General features: G+C 45.3%; 1 protein-coding gene across 3 annotated transcripts; it reads right to left on the bottom strand.

Moving 5' to 3' along the window:
• Window positions 1-1,152: 1,152 nt before the first annotated feature.
• Window positions 1,153-22,454, bottom strand: CPNE9 (copine family member 9). 3 transcript variants are annotated; one of them, XM_090284112.1, is made up of 21 exons: window positions 22,275-22,454; window positions 21,729-21,769; window positions 21,555-21,601; window positions 21,347-21,450; window positions 20,859-20,895; window positions 20,643-20,645; window positions 20,305-20,381; window positions 16,727-16,790; window positions 16,508-16,611; window positions 16,166-16,270; window positions 14,020-14,061; window positions 13,638-13,713; window positions 13,472-13,525; window positions 13,032-13,093; window positions 12,201-12,247; window positions 11,104-11,285; window positions 10,704-10,831; window positions 4,215-4,317; window positions 3,504-3,561; window positions 3,047-3,120; window positions 1,153-1,547 (listed from the first exon to the last, which is right to left on the bottom strand). In XM_090284112.1, the coding sequence occupies exons 1-21, from the start codon at window positions 22,340-22,342 to the stop codon at window positions 1,362-1,364; spliced, it is 1,662 nt and encodes a 553-aa protein (XP_090140238.1). In that variant the 5' UTR covers window positions 22,343-22,454; the 3' UTR covers window positions 1,153-1,361. The 3 variants fall into 3 exon arrangements, with proteins under 3 accessions (XP_090140238.1, XP_090140236.1, XP_090140237.1); XM_090284110.1 differs by lacking the exons at window positions 16,727-16,790; window positions 20,305-20,381; window positions 20,643-20,645; XM_090284111.1 differs by lacking the exons at window positions 16,727-16,790; window positions 20,305-20,381; window positions 20,643-20,645 and having other exon boundaries at window positions 1,485-1,547; window positions 3,007-3,120.
• Window positions 22,455-23,434: the final 980 nt, after the last annotated feature.

The following is a 23,434-nucleotide window of genomic DNA, read 5'->3' as shown; positions in this document are numbered from 1 at the left end:
GACCAGACAAGGTTAGGAATAACTGGGCGTGGCTGAAGGAAGGGGAAGGAATTTGGGAAGGTGTGGATCCGTAAGGAGGGGCCGGATTTGGAGAGGTGCAGAAGGCTGTTGGGGTGTGAAAGGGCATAACTACTGTAAAATGGGATTCAGATGCCTAGTACCCTGTAGTTTGGCGGGAAAATGTATCATTGCTACGGTTTGCCTTTTGGAAGATGGTCTCAAAACAGACAGCTGGTTTTAATGTGGCTAGGCCACTTAATAGCTATGTGATCTAGAGCAAGTTTGTTCAATTCTTACTTTAAACTCCTTATTTGTAAAACGGAGTTCGAAAGCTTTATTGTCAGTTCTTGGGGGCTTTGGAGAACTTGGGTTCCAGGGAGAGAGAGTTCACTTGTTAATCATGCTTGTAACTGAGTCTCTTCAGTTTTGTCATCAAAGAGGAGTGTGAAACGGACTTCCAGGGTTCTGGGGTGAAGTCCAAAGGATCTTGAAGCTTCCATTTTATCTTAATGTAAACCTTGCATCCGACCCACTATAATGTATGTTTTTATATACAGTGTCTTAAAAAAACAAAAAACCCAAACCAGCTTTATCTTAATAAAGAACACTCCAGGAAGATGTTTTCTGGTTAAGATCTGGAATCTGGATTCAAGCTGATGAGTTCTCTTTAATAAGTGACTTAATCTCTCTGAGACTCAGTTTCCTCATTTGTAAAATGGAGATAAAATAACAGTGCCTACCTTACAGGATTGTTGTAAGAATTAAATAGATGATGCTTATAAATCACCTAGCATTGTGTGTTATGTAATGAATACTCAAAGAAAATATTAGCTGTTTTTATTATTCTCATTCAGAGAACTCAGGTCAGAGCAGAGTTAATACAATCATCTTAAAGCTGCCCTCTTTTGAGATCAGGAACTCCATTAAGAGTTTGATGAAGGCTACAGCCTCTCTCCTCTCAGAAAAAAATGTACACAGTTTTACTTAGCGCTCCTGAAAGTCTTTGAAGAATGTCTGAAAAAATGATTGGATGAATGTTTAATAGGATGGGAATAAATCCTGGCTGAAGCTGTCTTTGCTCCCTCCGGTAGGTGTGCCAGCCCCTGAGTCCCTTAGTCTCCCCCACCCAAGACCCAAGAGATAGAAGTGGAGTAATTATTATTATCAGCTTTATTATTGGCATGAAGGTAGGGAGGTGGTGACAGTGCCAGGCCCTTCTGTGGGTGAGGGGGTGGAGGACTTGACCACCCAGCACTGATCCTCCAAGGTGGCCTCCCAATGAGTTATAGGGCTCTAGGTGCCTCTGGCTTTCAGCAGAAGCAGTGGGTGGGAAGATTGCAGGCATTGGATAAGTAGGGTCCTTAGGGCTGCTCTGGAGCTGGGGTCGGGCTGGGGTTAGCAGGGGGTGGAGGGCGAGGCTGGATGTCCCTGGTGCGCATGTAGGACAGCAGCTGCTCTGGAATCTCTGCCAGCACGTCCTTGGCTAGTCGGGCCATGCTCAACACTTGGTTCCCTGATCGGTCGACATAGTCTCGGAATGGGACGAACTAGAACAGGCACAGACAATCAAGAGTGAGTGGTGGCCAGTAGAGAGGGGAGTGGGGAAGTGGGGAAGTAGGGAGGCTTCCTCTTTGACCCTTAACATCTCTTTCCAAATATCCTTCTATCCTAGAAAGCTTTCCACTTTTGCTTTCTCCCCACCCACTTTTTTCCACCTTCTGTTCACCTTCAACCTACTCCAGTTTGGCTTCACACAGTCTACTGACACTACTTTTGGTGCTACTGTCAACAGCCCCACATTCCCAAATCAGTCCAGTGGATAGTAATTGTCCTAATCTTGCTTCTCTTTCCATGACATTTGACCATAATCTTCTTGGACACATCCTGCTCTTGACACATCACACTGCTGGAGCTGCTCCTCCCTTTCTGGATAAGTTTCCCTCCCCTACCCTCTGCCATTCCTCTGGGGTCTATCTGCTTTTTAAACCTGGTCCCTTCTCTCTCTCATTTCTCTTCCTGGATGATTTTATATACTTCTACAGTTACCTGTATCACATGTTCCTTCAGTTGTTTTAGATACATCAAATCCAGTGTTCACAACTGAATCCTAACCCTTTCTGCCAAATCTGTTCCTCCTTCAGCTTTCCCCTTCCCAGTAAATGGGACTATCACTCACCCAGTTGCTTAAGCTAGAAAACAGAATCATCCTTGAAGCCCCTCCTCACTCTCCATCACCATTTACTCAAATAGTCAGCTATTATAAAATTTTTCTTAAATAATATTTTGAGCCCACTTCTTCCCTCTATCCTCACTGCTTCTATTTCCATCCAGATCCCTATCATCTTACCTCTACTATTTAAAGGCTTCTTCACTAGTGGATCTACCTCCCTTCTCTTCTGCCCTGCTACATTCCACCCTCCGTGGATCAGAGATCCTCTTAAAACGGAAGTCTGACCATTTCACTCCTCTATGTAAAGACATTCTAGAGCTTTCAATTTTTAAAGAAGCCCCAAATCTTCACCATGATCAGCAAAGCATTGGTTTCCTCTTTCTCTCACTTACCGTGATCCTGCTACCCTGGCCTTTTCTATGATTGGGCCAATTCTTCTGAGCCTCAGGGCCTTCTCACATGCTGCTCCTCTGCCTGTAATGCTTATATCTTGTTTTTGGTTTCAGTTCAAATGTCATTTCCTCATAGAAGCCTTTCCTGACTGCCTATCTAAGAGAGGCCCCTATTATAGGCTCTCAGTGGCATTTGCTGTGGAGCACTTACCACAATCTAATGAGATATTTAGCTGTGTGATTATTATTGGTTGCCTTCACTAGAAGGCAGGGGCCTTGGAGATCTCCTACACTATGGATCCATAATGGCTACAGCAACCTGTCTGTTTCTCACTAAGATTTTATTCAATGAAAGCAGGAAGGCTGAAAGAGTGAAGGGAAGAACGGTGGGTGATTATGAAGGCAGAAGGTAGAGCGGTTGCCAACTTAGCCCCTCCTTCCCACCCTTTCAGCTCCGTGACTTCCTCTTCCAGGTCAGGTCTACCTGAACGATGTCCCGCTCAGCATAGCGTCCCCTAGAGGACACGCGCACATCATCGCCATCCAACTCTTCCATTGCTGCAGAAAAGACACCTTCAGCAGATTGGCTCCTCCCACACCAACCCATGATGCCCCCTCCCGCTTAGCTCCCCTTTAGAGTCATTATGAGAATGCCTAATGGTTGTATTAAAATCCTACAAATATTAGGCATTGTTATGGCATTACTATTATGCCTCCCCACATATTCCATCTTCCCAGGAATCCCAAGAGGGAAGAATTCAGGTCAACAGCCTCAGTTATGATGAGGAACCAGATTCAGAAAAGGTCTGTGACTTGGCCAAGGTCCAACACAGGCATCCATCCTGTCTTTTTTGGGAGGCAGGCCTGGGTGCTCAGATTCTCTCCTATTGTATTTTCCGTAGTTCTTGGTCCCTCTCATGGACACCCCCTATCTTACTCACCCTCAAACATGGCTGGTCCCACACCAACAATAATGATAGACATGGGCAGTGACGAAGCCTGTGAGGAAGAGAATGAATGGCTGGGGTGAGTAGTCATAATAAGAGAGGTGACTGGTGGAAGCAATTCTGTGTGTGTGTGTGTGTGTGTGTGTGTGTGTGTGTGTTGCATTTCTGCACATCTTGCAACCATAGGCACTGATTTCCTTTGTTCCAGACTATTTTTTCAAGGATGTCTGCCTAACAAACAGCTTTGAAAGATACAGTGTCTTTCTTTAGAACAAAGGGCAGGTTTATTTAATGTCCAGTGTAATAAAATGTCTCACACTGGAACAAAGGACAGGCATGCTTACTGTCCATCATAAAAGATATGGGGTTCCTAATCTCAGGGTTTCTGGCCCATAATGCAACACACTGTGGGTGCACGTGTTGTCTGGCCGTTTTCACATCCCCTTGTATGAACTGGGACTCAGAGAATAAGAGAAAATGCCAATACTTGAGCCACTGCTATTGTGGGGATAACAAAATCCTTTGTCTCTGATCTATGAGTCTTGTGTCTTCCTGCCAGCCTCCATGAAACTGGCAGGCTAAATTGTTAGCTTTCATCCCCTTCACAGTTATTATTTAATTAAATTGATATTCAATTAAAATCTCTACCCCTTCACAGTTGTTAAAAGTGACTTCTCCCTGACAAGCCCTCTTCCTCAGACTCACACTGACAATGGCCTCCTTGGTCTGTGTCATGTCAGAGATGACCCCATCAGTGATGATGAGCAGAACATAGTACTGGGAACCATCAGAGATCTTGGCTGCAGTCCTGGGTGAGAGGCCAAGAAAACAATCCAGCTGAAAGCCCAGAGAGGCCAAGGGAAACACCTGACTCCTAAAGCTTCCACAGCCAGCATGTATGTAGCAGGCAAGGATTGGGGATTCTGAAGCTCATACTCCTTCCCCAGACTGGCTGCCTCCCCTTGCCTATCATCTTTCCAGTAAGATTTATGGGGCACTTACTATGGTAGGTTCTGTGTTAGGCGCTGAAGGAACACCACGAGGAAAAACAAATCTACCCCAGCCCTCTCAATAGGAGGCAGACATTGATCCAAGAATCATGGAAATAAGTATAAAATTATACTTGTGACAAGTGCTGTGATAGAAAGGGACATTGTTATGACAGTATATGGTAGGGGATCCTGACATAGTCCAGGGCAGTGAAGGCTTATTTAAGGAAACAGTGTTAGAGGATGAAGAAGAGACTTAGTGAAGGGGGGATCATTCTAGGCAAAAGGAACAGCATGGACAAAGGTTCTGTGATGGGACTGAAGGAAGCCCACCCTGTCTGGAGCCCAGAAAGTGAGAGAAATAGAGCGGACCATGTGGCTGAGGTAGGGCAGGAGCCAGACCACGCAGGGCTTTGTAGCTTCTGAAAAGATTTTGGTGTTTATACAAGAGAATGACCAAAGGCTAAAGGCCCCCCTTTTCCCTCTTCTCACCTATTTTGTCTTTCTCCCTCCTCCCCTCTGCTGACTATATCCCACTATATCCCATTTCATGGGCTGCTGGGTCCTCAGCTGGTCTAACTGTTGCTCCCAGAACTCCTTTTCCTTCTCTTACCATCAATCTTTGAATCTAACACTTTTCCATCTGAAAAGGACTTCAGAAGTAATTGAATCTGTTCTCCTTATTTTACAAAATAAGAAAAACAAGACCTTGAGAGAACATAAGGCCATGACAGACCCAGGTCTCTTGACAGCCCTGTGAGGGTTGGAAAGGTAGAACTATACTACCCAATAAAGTAGTTCCTAGCTACCTGTGGCTATTGAAATTTAAATGAATTAACTTAAATAGAATTAAACATATAGTTCCTTGTTCACCCTAGCTACAGTTCAAGGGTTCAAGTGCTCAATGTCCATATGTAGCTGGTCGCTACTATATTGGACATCACAGATATAGAACATTTCCATCATTGCACAAAGTTCTTTTGCATTGTGCTGCTATTTAAACCTGATATCTAAAAATCAGAGAAAAGAATAGTGGAGAATTCAAATAGCTATGGCTCACTTTGCCCAGTTCCTAGAGTGGAATTGGGTATAATCTTTAGCAGCCCTTGCTCCTTTTCTGAATTCTGGCCACAGCCAGAATGGACTGGTACCATTTCCTGTCACTCACTTGGTTTACAAGTATCATTGCGCACCTGCTGTGTGTCAGGCATCAAGCTCAGTACTGAGCACGCAGCAGAGAATAGGATATTGTCTTGGGGGACATGGATGCTTACACCATTAAGATTCATTGAGGTTAGGGCTTTGAAACATGACATCTAATCTAAGATCTGAAAATGAAGAAGGCATACAAATTAGCCAGGTGAAGATACTGTTGTTGCGGTGGGGGGCAGATAAGAAGGTAAAGGGAAAAGTGTTCCAGGCGGAGGGTTTGGATGTGCAAACCAAGATGTATGTTTTAGGTGGCACATGAGGACTACAGAAGAGAGATGTGGTTGGCGCAGTGGGTGAGGGCCCACTCATGAAGGCATTTGTGAGCCAGGGGCAGTGGGAGGCACAGAAGGGCTTGGGGACATGGGAATTACATTTTTGGCTTCCTGTAGGTACAAGCATTACCAAGGCCACTTAGACCCTGGAGATGGGTGACTGGTAGGGGGAGACCTGTCTGTGCCCCACTTGGCTTATTTGGTGGGAAAAAAAAGGAGATCATCAGAATCACAGCTGCACACTTGATATACATGCTCTAATTTAATCCTTACCACCATTCTATGAGGTAGACACGTTTTTATTCCTATTTTTAAAGTGAGGAAACTGAAGTTCAGAGATGTTAAGCCATGGTCCAAGTCCATGGTTGACCAGCTGAGCCGAAAGCCTGAGTTCTTGATGCCTTCTCTTCATTCCCAGCCTGCTCTTTGGATACTCCTCCATTCTATATGCACAGCACATTCTGATCTTAGTATACTGTTCACTCTTTTCCTGAGCTTGCCCCTTCATGCTTCTGTGCTTTTCACATGTGGTTCCTTCCGCAGGCCTACTTTAGTCCCTTCTCTAGACCCAGCATGGCAGTCCCCTCCATGAGTAGGCTGCCTTGGATTTCTTAGACTAGGTTACACCCTCCCCTGTTCTCCCTCTGCCTTCTATGATACTGCCCACTGAGATGGGCTGTTTACCCCTCCAAATGGGTTCTCACACCCCTGCGGGTACCACCTTGTGTGCCTGTGGGAACCCAAGGCAATAAAATACCTGGAACATCCATTCTACTCTATGATCTTGTGGATAAAGCTAGATGACTCTAAGTACACTTAAAACACTTTATTTTCTAAAGTAAAGCAAACATGGACACTGTGAAAACAATGTAAAATTAGTATAAATTTTTAAGAAAAATACAGGGACTTCAAAAACATTTTCAGTCTAGCTGCTTTCAGCTGTGCCCCCAGATTCCTCTGGTGGAAGCAGCCACTTGCGTTTGCTGACAGGCGACTTGCTGGAAAAGTCTGGGAAGCTCTGGCCTACAGAAGGTAATGATTTATTTATATTTCTGTCTCTCGCACCAAGACAGGAGCTCCCAAGGGCAGAGACTAGATCTGATTCATCTGTGAGTCTCTAGTGCCCCAGCAGAGAACTGAGCACACAGCAGATGCCCTTTGAATAGTAATAACTATAATAATAGTAACAGTAATAGCTAACAACCTGATGATGTGGATATTATTATCACCATTTTTACAACGGAGGCACATGGAGGTTAGAGTCTTGCCCAAAGTCTTAGAGCTAGTGCATGGTAGAGCAGATGTATTAGCCTATCTGATTCTACATTCTGCATTCATGTTACATTGCCCCTTTTCTTAATGTTTATTAAATAATTAAGTGAATGAATCAGTGAACTTGTCCAAGAAAATATTTGAGAAATCTGTTTAATAACAACTAAAGAATATGCTCAGGTACCAATATTAAGTGAAAATAATCAGTAGGGAAATATTACATGTAATTTGACTGCAATTATGGATGTGTAAGGAAAAGACTGTCAAGAACTCTATATATATCCACATTATTATGGGCAGTATTCTAGATGATTTCTTATTTCACTTCTCCATTCTTGAAACTTTCTATAACACTGTTATGTGTGATGTTATTTTATAATTAAAGAAACTATTATCCTTATTATGAGTTAAAAAATAAACAAAACTTTATTAGGGAAAAAGAAAGTCTATGAACATATAAATCTCCCTGAAATCTTTCTACTTTTATTCTTTTTGTTTCATCTTTTTACTTTTAAACTTTCCAATGTATTTTGTTTTAGTTGGGTTTCTTCTATTCAATATTTAGTACAATTTATTTATTTTTAAAATTTAATCAGAGAATCTTTTTCTTTTAGTAGGTGAGCTTACCCAATTTATGGTTATTGAGTCATGTTTGGTTTTAGTTCTGTCATTTTATTTGCATTTAAAAATAATTTGATATGTATCTGGGCTTTCCTTTTTATATTTTTATTCTGAAAATTTGGAGTTACTCATATGTACATACATATATATTTCAAATTATGAGAAAGTTTATTTAGAAAGTTACAGAGGTAGTAGAAGTGAGCCAGCTGGGTGGCATGGACTCAGGAAACAAGTTACAGAGGCATAAGAAGGGCCTTTGGAGCTTAGGTGGGAGAAAGGCAAAGGTAATGCTCCTGGGGCAGGACAGGGGAAAGGCACAAGGCTTGCTCCAGAGAAGCTGAGATATTTTTTATTCAGCCATTTATTGAGTACTTACTGTGCTAATAATTCTTACATTATCTAATTTTAACTTCCCAATAACCCTATAAAGAAGGAGCTATTGTTACCTATTATTACAGCCATTTACAGGGATGAAATGGAGGCTCAGAGAGGCCTCAGAGAGGTCACATGGTTAGTAAGTGGTAAAACCAGGATCACTCCCAGATCTGATCCTAAATTTGTGACTTGGACTTCCAGCCAAGATGGAGGCGTAGGTAGACACACTGCATCTCCCTCCACAACTAAGAAGGAATACAACTACAGTACCTCAAAACTAGAGACAACCAGAAGTTTCAGAAAACTGAGCTGCATGGAAGGCCAACAAACAAAGATATAAAGAAGAAATACTCATCCAGACAGGTAGGAAATGCAGAGCCAGGGTGCAGAGGACGCAGTGTACTGGTGGTGGTAGCAGTGGAGGCAGCAGCAGGCCGATGGAAAACACAGTCACACGTTTTTAAAAGTAGGGAGGGACACCTGGGAAGCACTCCCAGCACCAGACCAGTCAGCACAGCTCATGGTCCCAGCGCCCGGGAAAATCAAGCCTCATTGCTTCTGACTGTGCAAATCAGTGGGGGTTGGAGCGGAGGAAGAAACTGCTGGTCTCTCAGCAGAGTCCACCTGTTTAAAGGGCCCCCACAGTCCTAGAACATTCGCAGATCCACCTACCCTGGGAACGACGATCAGGGCAACAGCTAGAGAGGCTCCAGTCCCATATGGAAGTGGGAGAAGTGCCTGGAAAAGGGGCGAGTGCTGAGCAAACGGCATTGTTACCTCTCAGACCTCTCCCCAACATACAGCACCACAAAGTGGCGAAACTGGTCACCCTGTACTGACGAATACCTAAAGCTCCACCCCTTACAACATAACAGGTATGACAGCTCTACCTAAGACACAGAGGCAAACAAACACAGGAGCCTGTCAAGATGAGGAGACAGAGAAGTATGGCCCAAAAGACGCAACAGATAAAGGTTCCAGTGGGGGAACTAAGCAATGAGAAGATAGCCAACCTAACACGCAGAGTTCAAAACACTGGTGATAAAGATGCTCACAGGCTTGACAGATATGCTTAAGCATGGCAGACACATAAAGGAAGAAGTGAAGGCTATGCTTAATGAAACAAAGGAAAATCCATACAAAACCAATGGTGAAGGGAAGGAAGCCAGGGTTCAAATCAATGATTTGGAACATAAGGAAGAGAAAAACAGTCAACTAGTACATATGAGGAAACAAGAACTGAAAAAAATGAGGAGAGGCTTAGGAACCTCTGGGACAACTTTAAACATACGAACATCCAAATCATAGGGGTGCCAGAAGGACAAGAGGAAGAGCAAGAAATGGAAAGCTTATGTGAAAAAATAATGAAGGAAAACTTCCAAAATTTGGCGAAGGAAATAGACATACAAGTCCAGGAAGCACAGAGTCCTAAACAAGCTAGACCCAAGGAGAACCACACCAAGACACATCATCATTAAAATGCCAATGGTTAAAAACAAAGAGAGAATCTTAAAAGCAGCTAGAGAAAAGCAGATAGTTACCTACAAAGGGGTGCCTATAAGACTTTCAGCTGATTTCTCAAAAGAAACTTTGCAGGCAAGAAGGGACTGGCAAGAAGTATTCAATGTGATGAAGAGCAAGGACCCACAACCAAGATTACTCTATCATTTAGAACGGAAGGGCAGATGAAGTGCTTCCCAGACAAGGTAAAGCTAAAGGAGTTCATCATCACCAAGCCATTTTTATATGAAATGTCAAAGGGACTTATTTAAGAAAAAGAAAATCAAAATTATGAACTTTAAAATGACAACAAACTCAACTATCAACAACTGAATCTAAAAAAATAAAAACAAAATCCAACTAAGCAAACCAGAATAGGAACAGAATCATAGGTATAGGGATCATTTGGAGGGTTAGCAGCTGGGAGGGGGAAGGGGGAGAAATGGGGAAATGGTGCAAGGACTAAGAAGCATAATCGCTTGGTACAAAATAGACAAGAGGAAGTTAAGAATAATATAGGAAAGGGGGAAGCCAAAGGACTTATATGCACGACCCATGGACATGAACTAAGGGGGGTGGGATTACTGGAGGAACAGGGGGGTACTGGGCAGAGGGGAGCAAAGGAAAAAAAAAAGTCGGACTATCGTAACAATACAATCAATAAAATATACTTTAAAAAATTGTGACTTAACTGTAGTACTATATGCCTTTTTTATTTTTTCCCCAAACATGAAGCTTGAATTGTTCCCAGGGAAAGGGGCTGGGGTAGTTTGTTGATACCCTCCCTGCCCGAGAATAAGCCATTTAATAACCTCTTTATACCAAAGCCTGGCTAACACAAACTTACCCTCTCCCCAAAGCACAAGTTCACTGACAGTTGTCCTAACTATCCTTGGGAAGTCAGTCCCTGTCTGGGCCCCTCATTCTTCTCAAACCCCATCCAGTTTCCTTACCTGGCCACCTGGTTGATGACAGGAGCAAAATAGGTGGGCCCATAGAGCTGCACTGTGCGCAGGCTCTGGAAGTAGCTCTCCAGCACGCCCTCAATGCCCGCACAATTGGGGTCCTCATCATTGTTGTTCTGTCAGAAAAGATGCCCTGCTGGGCCAAGCCCATGCAGGGTATACCCAGTAGTGCTCTGATCCCGGCTCACTCCTTCCTTTTTCCATCACTCTCTTTCATGCTTCCCTCCAAACTCCAGCCCTGCTACCCTCCCTGCTCTTCTACCCTATCATAGCTTTCTGCTCCTCTGCAGGTCCATGACCCTTAGAAGAAATGTAAATAGAAGAAATTTGTCAACTTGGATGGGCTAGATGCCAGGGCATGGAGTGTAGGCTCTGGCCCATACCATACCAGGGGGAACTGATGGGAGATCCGTCCCTCTGGGGGTAGCTTGGCCCCAAAGCCGTAGGCTGGGAAGAGCTTGTCACTGTCATAGTCCTGGATGATTTCTCCCACTGCCTTGAGGGCCATGGCATAGGCGCTGAGCTGGTAGGGGCTCATGTAGTGCAGGGAGGTGGGCTGCAGGGGATTCCCTGTAGGGACACAGGAGCCCCAGCCTCATGGACACTTTGCTCATCCATCTATTCATCTATTCATCTATTCATCTGCCTATCCTTGTATGCATCCATTCATCTACTCTTTACCCATGTACTTCTTCATTATTTTACCCAATCATCCATCTGTCTACCCACCAATCCTTATATTGATCCATCGATTTATCCACTATCCACACATTCACCCATCTGCTGGAATATATCCATCTATCAGTCTGCCTGTCCACCTCTGTCCATCTGCCCTTCCATTCTCTTATCCAACTATCCACTCACCTATCCATCCATTTATCCATTCACTTGTCCACCTGCCATTCCCCTTCCTTTTCCATCCATTCATACAGCCAAATTCTTCTGTCCACCCACTCAGTCATCCCTATCCATTCCACTCATTCACTTGCTTGTCTATCCTCATAGGGATCCATCCACCTGTCCACTTATTCATTCCCCATCTACTTACCCATCATTGCTCCTAATTTAAGCATCTATCCATTTATCCACCCACATATAATTTATCCATGCATCCTATTGTACTCACTCTCCAACCCATTTGTCCTCTCTGTTCATCTATCTACTCACCCAGTCATTACTCACCACCCCTTTATCTATCCATCTTTCCCTAACCCCTATTTTCTCCCCTTCATTCATTTACTTATCCACTTCTTGAGCTATGTATCCATTCAACTTTCTTGATCCATTTACCCACTTATTTTCCTGTATCCTCTGCCTACCCTTACACCCAATAACATCCCCCCAATAATCCTGTCCCAGTTGGAGCCTGGCTGGGCTTTGCCTCAAGCCAGAGCTTCCTGGTAAGTGGACTTTTTTTATCCCTAGCTTAGAATTCAGGCCAATCCTAAGGACTTCCTCCACATCCCATTCCCTGAACATGCTCACCATTAGAAGCTGTGAAGTCAATGGCTACTGTGAAGTTCAGCTGGGTCCTGTCAGGGAAGTAGATGGATTGAGAAGTAAATGACTAATACTTATTATACCAGTATTTCTTAAATACTAGTATGCATATCAATCACCTGGGGATCCTGTTAAAATGTAGATTCTGATCTGGATTGTCTGGATGAAACCTGAGATTCTATGTTTCTAACAAACTCCCAAGTGATGCAGATGCTGATGGTCCATGGAACACACTTTGGGTAGCAGAATTAAATGCCTACTGTGTGACAAGTATATTACATGTAATTTAACTTCACCCTTATTATATTCCTGAAGTAGTAATTAACATCTCCATTTTACATAGGAGAAAAGTGAGGATGAGAGAAGCAAAGTACCTTTCCCAGGTCTGCCTGCCTCCACTGAACCAAGCAGAATGTGTCTATAGTCTGGTTGGCTTTTCCCTTTCTCTTGATCTGTCCCTCTTGCCTGGGCATAACTTTTGTATGGGTCCCTGTCAGATAACTGGGTCCACCTTGGAAGACCACTGGTCTGTAATCTTAGGACTGGCTGCAAACCAGCAGCAGCTGCTGCTCACCCATCCATGGCCTCACTATAGCCGTGACTTCAGGGGTGCTGGAAACTATGGATGAAGCCTCAGAAAGAGAACTAAAAATTGGCAACACTATGCATTTTACAGAGCACTTTATATTTTGCCAAGTGTTTTAAAATTTATCCTCATGATCTCATTGAATCCTGAACATTCATAAATAAGAAAAACGAAGGCTCAGTACTGGGAGGAACTCATTGTTTTAGCCCAGACCTTGGTCTGTGACTCACCCTCCTTTGATATAATCGACGAAAGTGAATTCAGAATCCACAGAGAAGGATAGCAGTGTTACCTGTGGGACAGAAGAGGAAGCCCTACTACTTTGGAAAAGAGAGAGACACATGATGCCACCGCACCCTGTCCCACATTGTCCAGTTTCAGAAAAGGCAAAAAGAAGAAGCTGTTGGGAACATTTTTGGATTTCCAGAAGTATATTAAATACAACTTATGTTTTAAAAAAAATATTCTGCAACAGAGTAAAGATAAAAAAATTTCCACGGTTGAGAAAAAAAAGAGAGAAAAACTTAATGGTTCCACTTTGTGCCCAACATTACTAATCCAAGTAATCTGTGTTCACAGCCTTCCAGTACCCCCAATATGTGTCATGCTATATCTATAGAGATAGAAACAGAAGGATCCAGGGAGGGTCAGAGCTCCAGGGAGCACTCACAGTTCCTGAGTTGACATATTTCTTCTTCTTACATTTCTTCCGAGGGTTAAGTACCTAAGCAAGGAAGATAATGGTGATGGAGGGAAACAGAGGAAGAGAACTACAGACCAAGCACTCTAGGATGGAAGGAGAACCTGGGCAATCAGGGAAGGGCTGGAGCTCTCACCTCATACACTGTAAATTGGTTCTGGGCCTTGCTCAGCTCCCGGTAGCTGGTGGTGAACTCACCAATGAAGTCGTGGCTGCAATGAGGCGAGGGGTGGATGAGCAGTAGCTGCTGCTGGCTTGGAGCCAGCCCTAAAACCAGCCTTTTGTTCTCACTATCCCCTGCCTCTACCTGAGCTGCAGGGCATTGGGACTGGGGCCAGAAGAGTGGCCAAGCTAAGGGGCAGAGAAAGGAAGAGACAATGTACCAGAGACACAGTCGTACCTAAGGGCCTGGCATCTATCATCACCCTTGCTAGTTCCCAAAACCACTTTGGGGTTCCTAGTGAATGCACTGAATATTATAGGGAACTGTTTGGGTAACATGCAGAAGGCAGTTCCACCTGCCATCCCGGTCCCAGTCGTACACATCAATCTTCACTGTTCTGAAATGCAAAAGATAGAGATAGGCTGGATGTGTATGACAAATCTTAAGAGACAGCCCTACTTAACCATACACAAATTATCTTCCTATCCACCCATCAGTCCTTCCTTCAACACTCCTCCCATTTGTCCATCCATCCTATCCATTCATTCATCGGTTCATGCACAATTCCCAACTATCAACTGCTACTACCACTACTACTATTACTACTACTGCTATTTGTACTACTATTGCTATTCTTTACCACTTATTGAGTCTTACTATATTCCAAGCATCGTTCTCAGAACTTTCACAGATTGTCCCACTTAATTCATCAACCACCTTATAAAATAAGTACTATTATTTTTATTTTTTGGATAATGAAACCGAGGTACAAAAACCAATAACTTGACTAAGGATCATAAGTGAGCTGAGATTTAAACTCAGAAATCCTAGTTCCAAAGACCTTGTTTTTAACTACAGGTATCCCCTATATAACACAGAACTTCTATAACACGGTTTCGCTCTAACACAATATGACTGTAGAAGATATCCAAGAATTGCTGGTAGAAGAAGGAACTGATAAAGCAATTTCGGGGGAAATGACATCTGGAATGTGCCAAGATAATTTAGGGATGATAGCACTGATGAAAATGAAGAAGTTAAACAGTTTACTCTAAAAAGCATAAAGCAAAAGGCCTAGACTTAGCCGAACAGTTAGTCATATTTCTTAAGTGAAGATCCTTGCACTGAAAGGAGCACAAAGTTTAAGAAGAGACAACTTCAAAAGTGCTTAGCACTGTATAATGAAATTTATAAAGATGTCTCAGCTAAAAGCAAGCAATCTAAAATAAAAGATTTTTTGCAAAATGTAGAGCATAGAAATAAAGATAATGCTGAAGAAAGTTCAGAGGATGAGGATATCTTGTCAAAAAGAAAACACATTTGGTTAATGGAGCTTAGTAGTGATGACAAAGAAAACATTACTTAATTAATATTAATATGTAATACTTATGATGAAAATTGCTTTAATAAAGATATTTCTCTTAATTATAAAAATATAATAGTATTTTTTTTAATTTTTGGAACCTAGCCCCCCTGTTTTGTACTAGTTCTTTGTTTCATATAACACAGTATTTGTTAGGAACCTAACAGCCATGTTATATGGGGGTTACCTGTACTATGCCTAAGTCATCCCCATGTGTCCACCTATTTGTGTGGCAGTCCATTCAACCTTCTCTCTGTCCATCTAGCCACCCAATTACCCATACATTTGCCAATCCAATTATGTATTAATTCCTATCTTTATCCATCCATCTAAATATACATCCAGCTATTAACTGGCTTACTGATGCATGCAGACATCCATCTGCCTGTCCATTCATATATGCAACCAAATACCCAACCACCTGATATCTGTCCATCTGATAGTCCATTCATCTACATAACCATCCATTTATGTGCTCATCCATCCTGCTATACACCCACCTATCTTCATACTGTCCATTTATTAGTTCATATGGTCAGCCTATCCATCTATTTATCCATCCATCCATCTACCATCTATTAATCTGTCTACCTGTCATTCCACTTACTTATTCTTCTGCTTTTTCAGTCATCCTTCTGCTTCTCCAGTCATCCCTCTGCTTCTCTACCCATCCACTCATCTCTCATATAGCCATCCATCCATTCATCCATTTACTCATCCATCATCTGTCTGTCCACTAATCCAGCCATCAGTCCACTTACACATTCATCTGTCTCACCTTCTCCCCACCCATCGATCCTCTTATAACACCCATCCACCCCGTCACCAGTTTATCCACCTGACAATCCATCCATGTGTCTGCTCATTTATTTGTTCATTTGCCCACCCATCCACCCATCCATCCATCCATCCATCCATCCATCCAACCATTCATCTGTCTGTACATCTATCCATTCATGCATCCATCCACTTATCCATCCCTGTGGCCATCTGTTTCCCCATCTAATCAGCTCCATGCCCAAAACTGCCATCTCACTGAGCAGGATGCTCCAACACTATTACGACCCTTTTGCCATCATTCTGGGGCTCCACTCTTATGCCCTTGTTTTCTCATTCCCTAGCTTATGTTGAAGCAGACCTGTCATAGTCTCCATTGCATAGTGCACGCACAGGGATGCTGAAGGGCTGCCACACAGGGTTCAGTGTGTTTTTGACAACTTCTGTCTTGTGGCAGATGGTGAACCTGGAGAGGAGCAAGATTAGAATCTGCCTTTGGGTAGGACTGAGCCCAGAGAGAGGGCTTGACACTCTTGGGAGATTCCTGGGATCCTTCCACTTGTTAAGCATATATTGTGTGCTGCCTTGAGTGAATTCTGGACTCAGGTCCTGGTGGAATCTATGATGCCCAGTCTAAGTACCCTAATGGGCCCAAGGTCACAGCAGGGAAGGTGGGGTGCCACTGGAAAGGGTAGCGACTCACGTGCCATCCTCATTGCTCCTGTAGAACACGAGGAAGGGGTCTGATTTCCCAAAGAAGTCCTTCTTGTCTAGCTTGTTGGCACACAGCTGCATGGTAGCAATGTCCTAGGGATGAAGTTGGACTATTGACCTCAAATTTCTGATAGCCTCAGATAGCCCATTAAAGGGAGTTTGGAGAGAGAAGCAAGCCTCCTGGGTCTAGCATGTGGCCCTTACTAACCCGGCAATTGCTAAGCTCCTCTGCAGTCAGCAATATGGTCCCACACTTCTTGCCTGGTACACCCCTGGAAGCAAAAAAAGCCTCTTTGTGAGGGTGGAAGAGTAGGTAACAAGGATTGGGGCAGCCAATTTGAGATTGGTTGGGTGGGCCAAAGGATTCAATTTGCCGTTTACTGACAGCCCCCAAGTGTGTCCCCGTTTGTCCTGAGTGTTTCCTAGTGGGGAAGGGCTTAACTGTGACTGGGGAGGGGTCTAGAGTCTGGAAGGTTGGGGTTACTATAGGCTAGGCAAATATCTCAATGGTAGCATTGGGAAAGACAGGATTTAGAGTACTGGGCAAGTTATTTCCCCTTTCTTTGGGCCCTAGTTTTTTCTTCTATGAAATGGGAATCATGCCCACTTATAGAGCTGTGAAGAGATCTGAATGAGTGCATAGATAGAAAAACATTATAGACATGAAAGTGGTTATATTTCTCAAAGCAGACTGTGGTATCTACTATATGCCAAACACTGTGCTAGGTATGAATTGGTCAGCTGGCACTGCCCAGTTCTGCTAGACCCTGCCCTCACCCAGCTTCCAGGAGGAGGTGGGATGTTAAAGCCAACAGGAAAGTAGAGTACGATGTAGCAGTTCTGAATTAGAGACAGGAATTTCTATCCAGACCTGGGGTAAAGGGCTGGTTTGTTAGGTCAAAAATGCTGTGATTTCCAAAGATTATGAAGAGTAAAATAAAAAAGACAAGGGTAAACCCTGGTTGGTATGGCTCAGTGGATTAAGCACTGGCCTGGAAACCAAAGGGTTGCTGGTTTGATTCCCAGTCAAGCACATGTCTGGGTTGTGAGCCAGGTCCCCAGTTGGGGGCACGTGAGAGGCAACTACACATTAATGTTTCTCTCCCTTTCTTCCTCACTCTAAAAATAAAACAAAAAATTTTAAAAAAAGGTCAACCATAACCTCTTCTGACCCATCCCCAACTTGCCTTGGGTCCCTAAGCAGTCAGGGACCTTGTTGATATGGACCCGTGAACCCTTATCTTCAAAAGGATCCCAAGTACGGGAGACGGAAAACTAGGTCAGGAGTGTTCCAGGTACAGGTTCTGGCTCTGCCTTGCTATGTGATTTTCCCCATCTTTAAAATGAGAATGCTGAACTATTTCTTTGGCTTCTTCAAACTCTGACTTTTTGTGCTTTAAAAAGATACGTGTGATGAGTACAGGGATTCTTCACTTGCACATCCAGGACAAAGTCTCTGAACCTACTGCCTTCTCACTGTTTTTCACCTCTTTGATGTTCTCCCTCCCCTCCTCACCCAGTGTGAATTTCATGCTTACTGGTTTTATTTTAAATGCATGGTCACAAACCTCAAGAGGGTCCTTAATTATACTAGACATCCCAAGAACCTTTACTCTTCAGTTCTGATAGATGGCAGTTTCACTCCTCCACTTTCCTCAAACCTGAAAAGCCTCCTTCCCCATCTTCACTTTCAGCCAATAACCTTGTTTCCTACTTCACTGACAAAACTGAAGCAGCCAGAGGAGAATGTCCACAGACCCACCACCACACCTCCCCTGCCTCCAGGATCTTCACCCACACGACTTTCTTCCTACCATTGCTATAAATGACTATCCATGTGCCTAATTTATCCCTCCACTGCAAGCTACATTCCACATCCTCTTGCCTACACAAGGACATTACTTCAGCAATTCCCCCCTCATTTTGTTATATCAATTTTTCAGTTAACATTCAAGTGTAGCATAATTTTTCTCATGTTAAAACATTATAAAACTATTTTTGACTTTGCTTTCCTCTCTGACCACCCCTCTTTTCTCTTCTACTTTTTGTAGCAAAACCCTGTTGAAAGATTCCTTGACTCCCATTCCTCTTTTCATTCTTTTCTACATCCCTCCAACTGTCACTTCCACCTCTCCTTCAAAACTATGCTTGTCAGAGTCACCAGTGACCTCTGTCTTGCTAAATCCAATAGCCAATTTTGAATTCTCACCTTATTTGACCTGCAGAAGCATTTGACAAGGTTAGTCACTCTCTCTTCCTTGATCTATGTTCTTCATTTTGCTTCCAGGACACCACCACCTTCTCTTGGTTCTCCTCCTACTTCGTTAATGCTTTTTCTTAGTCTCTTTTTCTAGTTCCAACTCCTGGAGTATTGATCTTTTGTCTTGTTTCTCTTTCCTCACTCTCTTGGTGAGCTCATCTAGTCTCATGGCCTTAAAGAGCATCTAAAACTCATGTACCTTATTACCTATTATGTCTACTCAGATGTCTAATAAAAATTATGAAATTCAACACTGAATTCAGACTGAACTCCTGATTGAATCCTCCACCAACTTACTCCTCCCTTATGTTTTTTTTTTTTTTTTTTACTCTCTCAGTCTATGGTAACTCCATTCTTCTTCTTGTTTAGGTGAAAGACCTTGATGTCATCCTTGACTTATCTTTTTCTCTTATATCCATATTCAATCTGTCAGGAATCTGTTGGCTCCACCTTCAAGATATATCCAGAATCTGACTACTTCTCCTCTCCTTCACTACTACCACCCAGGATTACTGCAAGAGCCTTCCAGTTGCCTCCCTGCTTCTACCTTTGTCTTCCCAGGATTTATTCTAAATCTAGCAGCCAGCATCTTCCTTTGAAAGCATGGTCAGATCATGTCACTTCTCTGCTCACAATCTTCCAGTGACTCCCAACTCAGAGTAGAAACTAAAGTCCTTCCAGTGGCTATAAGGCCTTTATGTTAACTTTCCAGCCTCACTTCCTCCTTTCTTTCCCCTTGCTCCCTTTGTTCCAGCTACACTGGCCTCTTGCTGTTCTTTGAGGATTTTCCTCGGCCTGGAATATTCCGCCTCCATATATCTGCATGGCTTACTCCCTTACTTCCTTCAGGTCATTGCTCCAAGTTACTTCACCAAGAGGCCTAGTTAACCATTTTGTTGAATATTGCAACTCCCACCAACCCAGCATTTCCAAACCCCCAAATTCTGCTCTACTTAGCTTTTTCCCAATGGCACTTACTGTCTTCTAATATATTACATAATTAACTTATTTATTATGTGTATTTTGTAGGTCTCACCACCCCACCTCTATTGTATAAGCTCCTCGAGGGCAGGAACCTTTGTTTTGTGCACCACTATAACCTAAGTCCCTTGGACAGTGGCTGATATAGAGCATATGCCCATTAATATTTGTAGAATGAATAAATCCCTGGTGCCAAGCACAAGGTATGGCATATAAAACTTGCTAATAAATACTTAGTGAGTAATGGAAATTCCAGAGGATTTGACTTAAGTGAGTAGAAGCCTCCTGAAGGAGAAGGGCTTAAAAATGGACTTTAAAGGTTGAAAGACTCAGAAAAAGTGAGGAGAGCGAAAAGACATGTCAGGCCCGAGACTGACTTCAGCCAAGTCCTTGAGATTGGAGTGTCTGGCGAGGGTGATGGGAACCATTAAAGTCTCCTTACCCGGGGAATCCCAACTTTCACTACTACTAGGTCAGCTGCGTCTTTGGGAAGAAAATTTGGAGGCACCCACCCTTCCCCTTTCACCCCTTCCGGTTCAGCTCACGTGAGGGGTCGCTCTACGCGGCTGCCCTGGCCTCCAATCACCTCTCCCAGGGCCAGGAACGCTTGTCCCAGGAAATCCTGCATCAGGATATGGAGTCAGCGAGGCCGGGAGGCAGAATCCCAGCCCAGCCCAGCCCAGCTGCCGTGACCAAGGAGTTCTGAGGAGGCGGGACATTGCAAGAACTTAGGCCCAGCCAGTGCTTTAAAGGAGACGGTGGGTGAGGGGGTCCAAGGCAAGCTCCCCTTTTGGCCCTGCCATTACATAAAGTTGCTGTCCAGGTTGCCATCCCACCCCTCACCGCCACCCTTCTTACCCCGCCCAGCGGGGTTCAGCCTCACCTTCTGCAGGACCCAGCAGCGTCCGAGAAGGAAGAGGAGCAGTGAGTAAGAGGCACAGGTGGGAAACCAAGGCAGAAGCAGGAAAGGAGGGCCGGGAGGGTGGTTCGGACCCAAGGAGGTGGAGTCGGGGCTGAGGGGTAGGAGGGTTCCAAAGAGGGTAATTTAACATACTGAGCACTGCCTGTATGCCCAGCCCACGAGGGGACGCTGGCTCACCGGTTTGGAAATGTTGGTTTTGGAGTCGACGTTGTACCTGGAAAGAGAGTGGAACCAGAGTGGGGCGGAGCTCATGGGAGAGGCCTCGTTAAAATCGAGGGTGGGGGAGAGGCTTGGACCCGAATTAAACCTGGGTCTTCTTTGGGGCAGGTGCCAGAGTGTGAGGCCTGGGGCAAGGCAGAGTCAGGGCTTGCTGGGGGCGGGGTCGTGTGTGGGGCGGGACCTAGATGGAGGTGGAGGTAAATTACGGAGCAGAGTTGTGGGCAGGATCAGGCCCGGGGAGTGAACTGGATTGGATGTGGCCTAAGGGCAGGGCCAAACTGGACTTGAGGGCGGAGCTAGACTAGAGTGAAACCCTTCATCGTGGGACCGAACTGGGCCCAGGGGATAAACCAGCCCAGGAAGCCAGGTGGGGACGTGGCCAGCCAAAATTTCGGGTGGATCCAGGTCTGCGGGCGATCCAAGCCAGAATACTGGGCGGGGCTCACACATCGAAGCGCAGATTTTGCTTTTCTTCAAAGAAATAGTCAAGGACGAATTTGCGCACGAAGTCTGGGTTCAGCGTATTGTCGATCACCTCTGTCCGTCCGAACTGGATCGGGGATGGGGTGGGTTCCGAGAGTCAGCGTGGGGCCTGCAAGCGGGGAGGTGATTCCCAGGGGCAGCTCTGGGCTGGAAGAGGACTCTCAGACTCACCTCCCGCCACTCCTGGCTGGCCCGGCTCTGCGTGTAAAGCACCACCACTGCAGGCGGGAGTGGGGGTTGGGAGGGAAGGACGTCAGGTCAGTCTGCACCCCCTCCCCGCTCCTCAGCTCCTCAATCGTGCTCGCACACCAAGTTCCTCCCCACCCCCGCCCTCGTGCCGCCTACTGGGGTCGGATTTGGAGAAGGTGTCGAGGTCCAGCAGGTTCCTAGAGAAAGCGACAGACAGACAGAGAGGGTGAATCATTCTGAAGCCCACCGCCTCGACTCTGCCCTGAGTTGGGCACCCAGGGGAGGCGTGGGGCTCAAATTGCACCTCCCTTCCTCATTACATCCAGCGGTGGGTCCGCGTTTTAGCACCCTGGACAGCACCGGAAATATCACCCCAAGGATTGTGTGCCTGCGACTAGACGCGTACGCGTCTACACTGTCTCCGGGGGCCCAGGAATGAGGGTTAGCCCCGGAACTTTGTCCTCCTGGGACACAGATCCTGCTGGATCCCCGCGACGCATCCCTTGAACCCACAAGCTGAGTGAGCCCTCTTTTGCAGGTGGGGCTGCTCAAGGAAACCCCCTCCCCGAACTCAGAGTCTACATCCGCGATTTTCCAGCCCCAGTTGCTTTTTCCCCCGGGGTCTAGCCCCTGTCCGCACCGAGCCCCGGAGCCAGTTGTGTCAGAGGCAGTCCCCAAGCCCTCTCCAGTTGACCAGCTCACCGACAGGACACGGTAATTTCAATCTTGGTGGCCGGGACGCTGCGCTCAGAGGCTCCGCTGAGAGACATGGCTGGTCAGGCAGCAGAAGCCGCGGAAGGCTAGGGGTGGCGGCGGCGGCGGGGCCGGCCCAGGTGCCGCCGCGGCGGCAGCTGCACTCCCTCCAGCCCGGTGTGCTTTCCCGCAGCTCACGCCTAGACTGTGGCTGTCAGCACAGACTCCAGATGGCAACAGCCCCGCCCAGCCCTGCGGGTGGCCCCCGCCCCATTGGAGCAGCCTAGGGCCAGCGGGGAACCCTATCCAGACTTCAATTCCAACCAGTACCTTGGGAGAGTCCCTCCAGTACATTTCTCCCGGGCAAAACCCAAGCCCTCTGCAGAGCTGTCCGTGATGCTGAAGGGTTTGGGGCACCTGGTAAGCTATTAGGACCTTTCCTCTCCCGGAGCACTCCCTCAACAATCTGCTTCTTTCCACTCCCGCCCTTCCTAGGTCTCTGAATAGGACGAGTTCTCCTTAGCTGTGTGACCTTGGGCAAGTTATTCAACATCTCCGTGGCTCAGTCTCTTCACTGGTAGAAAGGCAACTATATAGCACCTACTTGGGGTGTTGTAAAATTCTGAGATAATCCATGGAAAAGACTTGGCACAGAGGATTGTACACAGTGCATTCTCAAGAAATATTTGCTGGTATTTCCTTCCTCTGGACACTCACACCAATGACCTCTTTTGTATTAAGAGTCAGAGTTCAGTAAATGGTGGCCATTAACATCACTGTGCAACACCTTTTGCCCAGGTCTTTGAATCCTAATAACTTCATGGTGTTAGAAATGCTGACACACTGAAGAACGCAACCCACTCTAGGTTATGCTGTAGATGAGATGGTCACACAGACCTACCCTCCCCACCCCAACTGCCTTCAAAGCCCCCAAAGCCAGTCCCTCCACCCTAGACAGGGTCTGCAGGTCACCTGTACCAGAACTGTGCTGCCTCCAGGACTTCTTACAAAGGAAGACACACCCCTCCAACCCAACCACAGCTAAATGAAGATCTCAGCAACCTCAAGTCTACATTTCAGGCAGCCCCAAGAATCTCCAAGGATAATCAGATTCCCTAGGTGACTAGGGCCTCCTCAGGCCTGAGGACAACTGTTTCCACCCCTTAGCA

The sequence above is a fragment of the Furipterus horrens genome, unplaced genomic scaffold, assembly GCF_987537825.1.
Source record: "Furipterus horrens unplaced genomic scaffold, mFurHor1.1.pri manual_scaffold_7, whole genome shotgun sequence".
In the NCBI taxonomy this organism is placed as follows: Eukaryota; Metazoa; Chordata; class Mammalia; order Chiroptera; family Furipteridae; genus Furipterus; species Furipterus horrens.
This window is presented reverse-complemented; position numbering and strand designations above follow the sequence as displayed.

Bases quoted from the DNA above. Each gene is read 5' to 3' on its own strand.
- CPNE9 (XM_090284112.1), bottom strand. From the start codon at position 22,342: ATGTCTCTCAGCGGAGCCTCTGAGCGCAGCGTCCCGGCCACCAAGATT. The intron at 16,271-16,507 runs GTGAGTCGCTAC...GCTCCTCTCCAG, and splicing joins AGGAGCAATGAGGATGGCAC to GTTCACCATCTGCCACAAGA. The intron at 3,121-3,503 runs GTGAGTAAGATA...TCTTTTCTGCAG, and splicing joins GGGACCAGCCATGTTTGAGG to CAATGGAAGAGTTGGATGGC.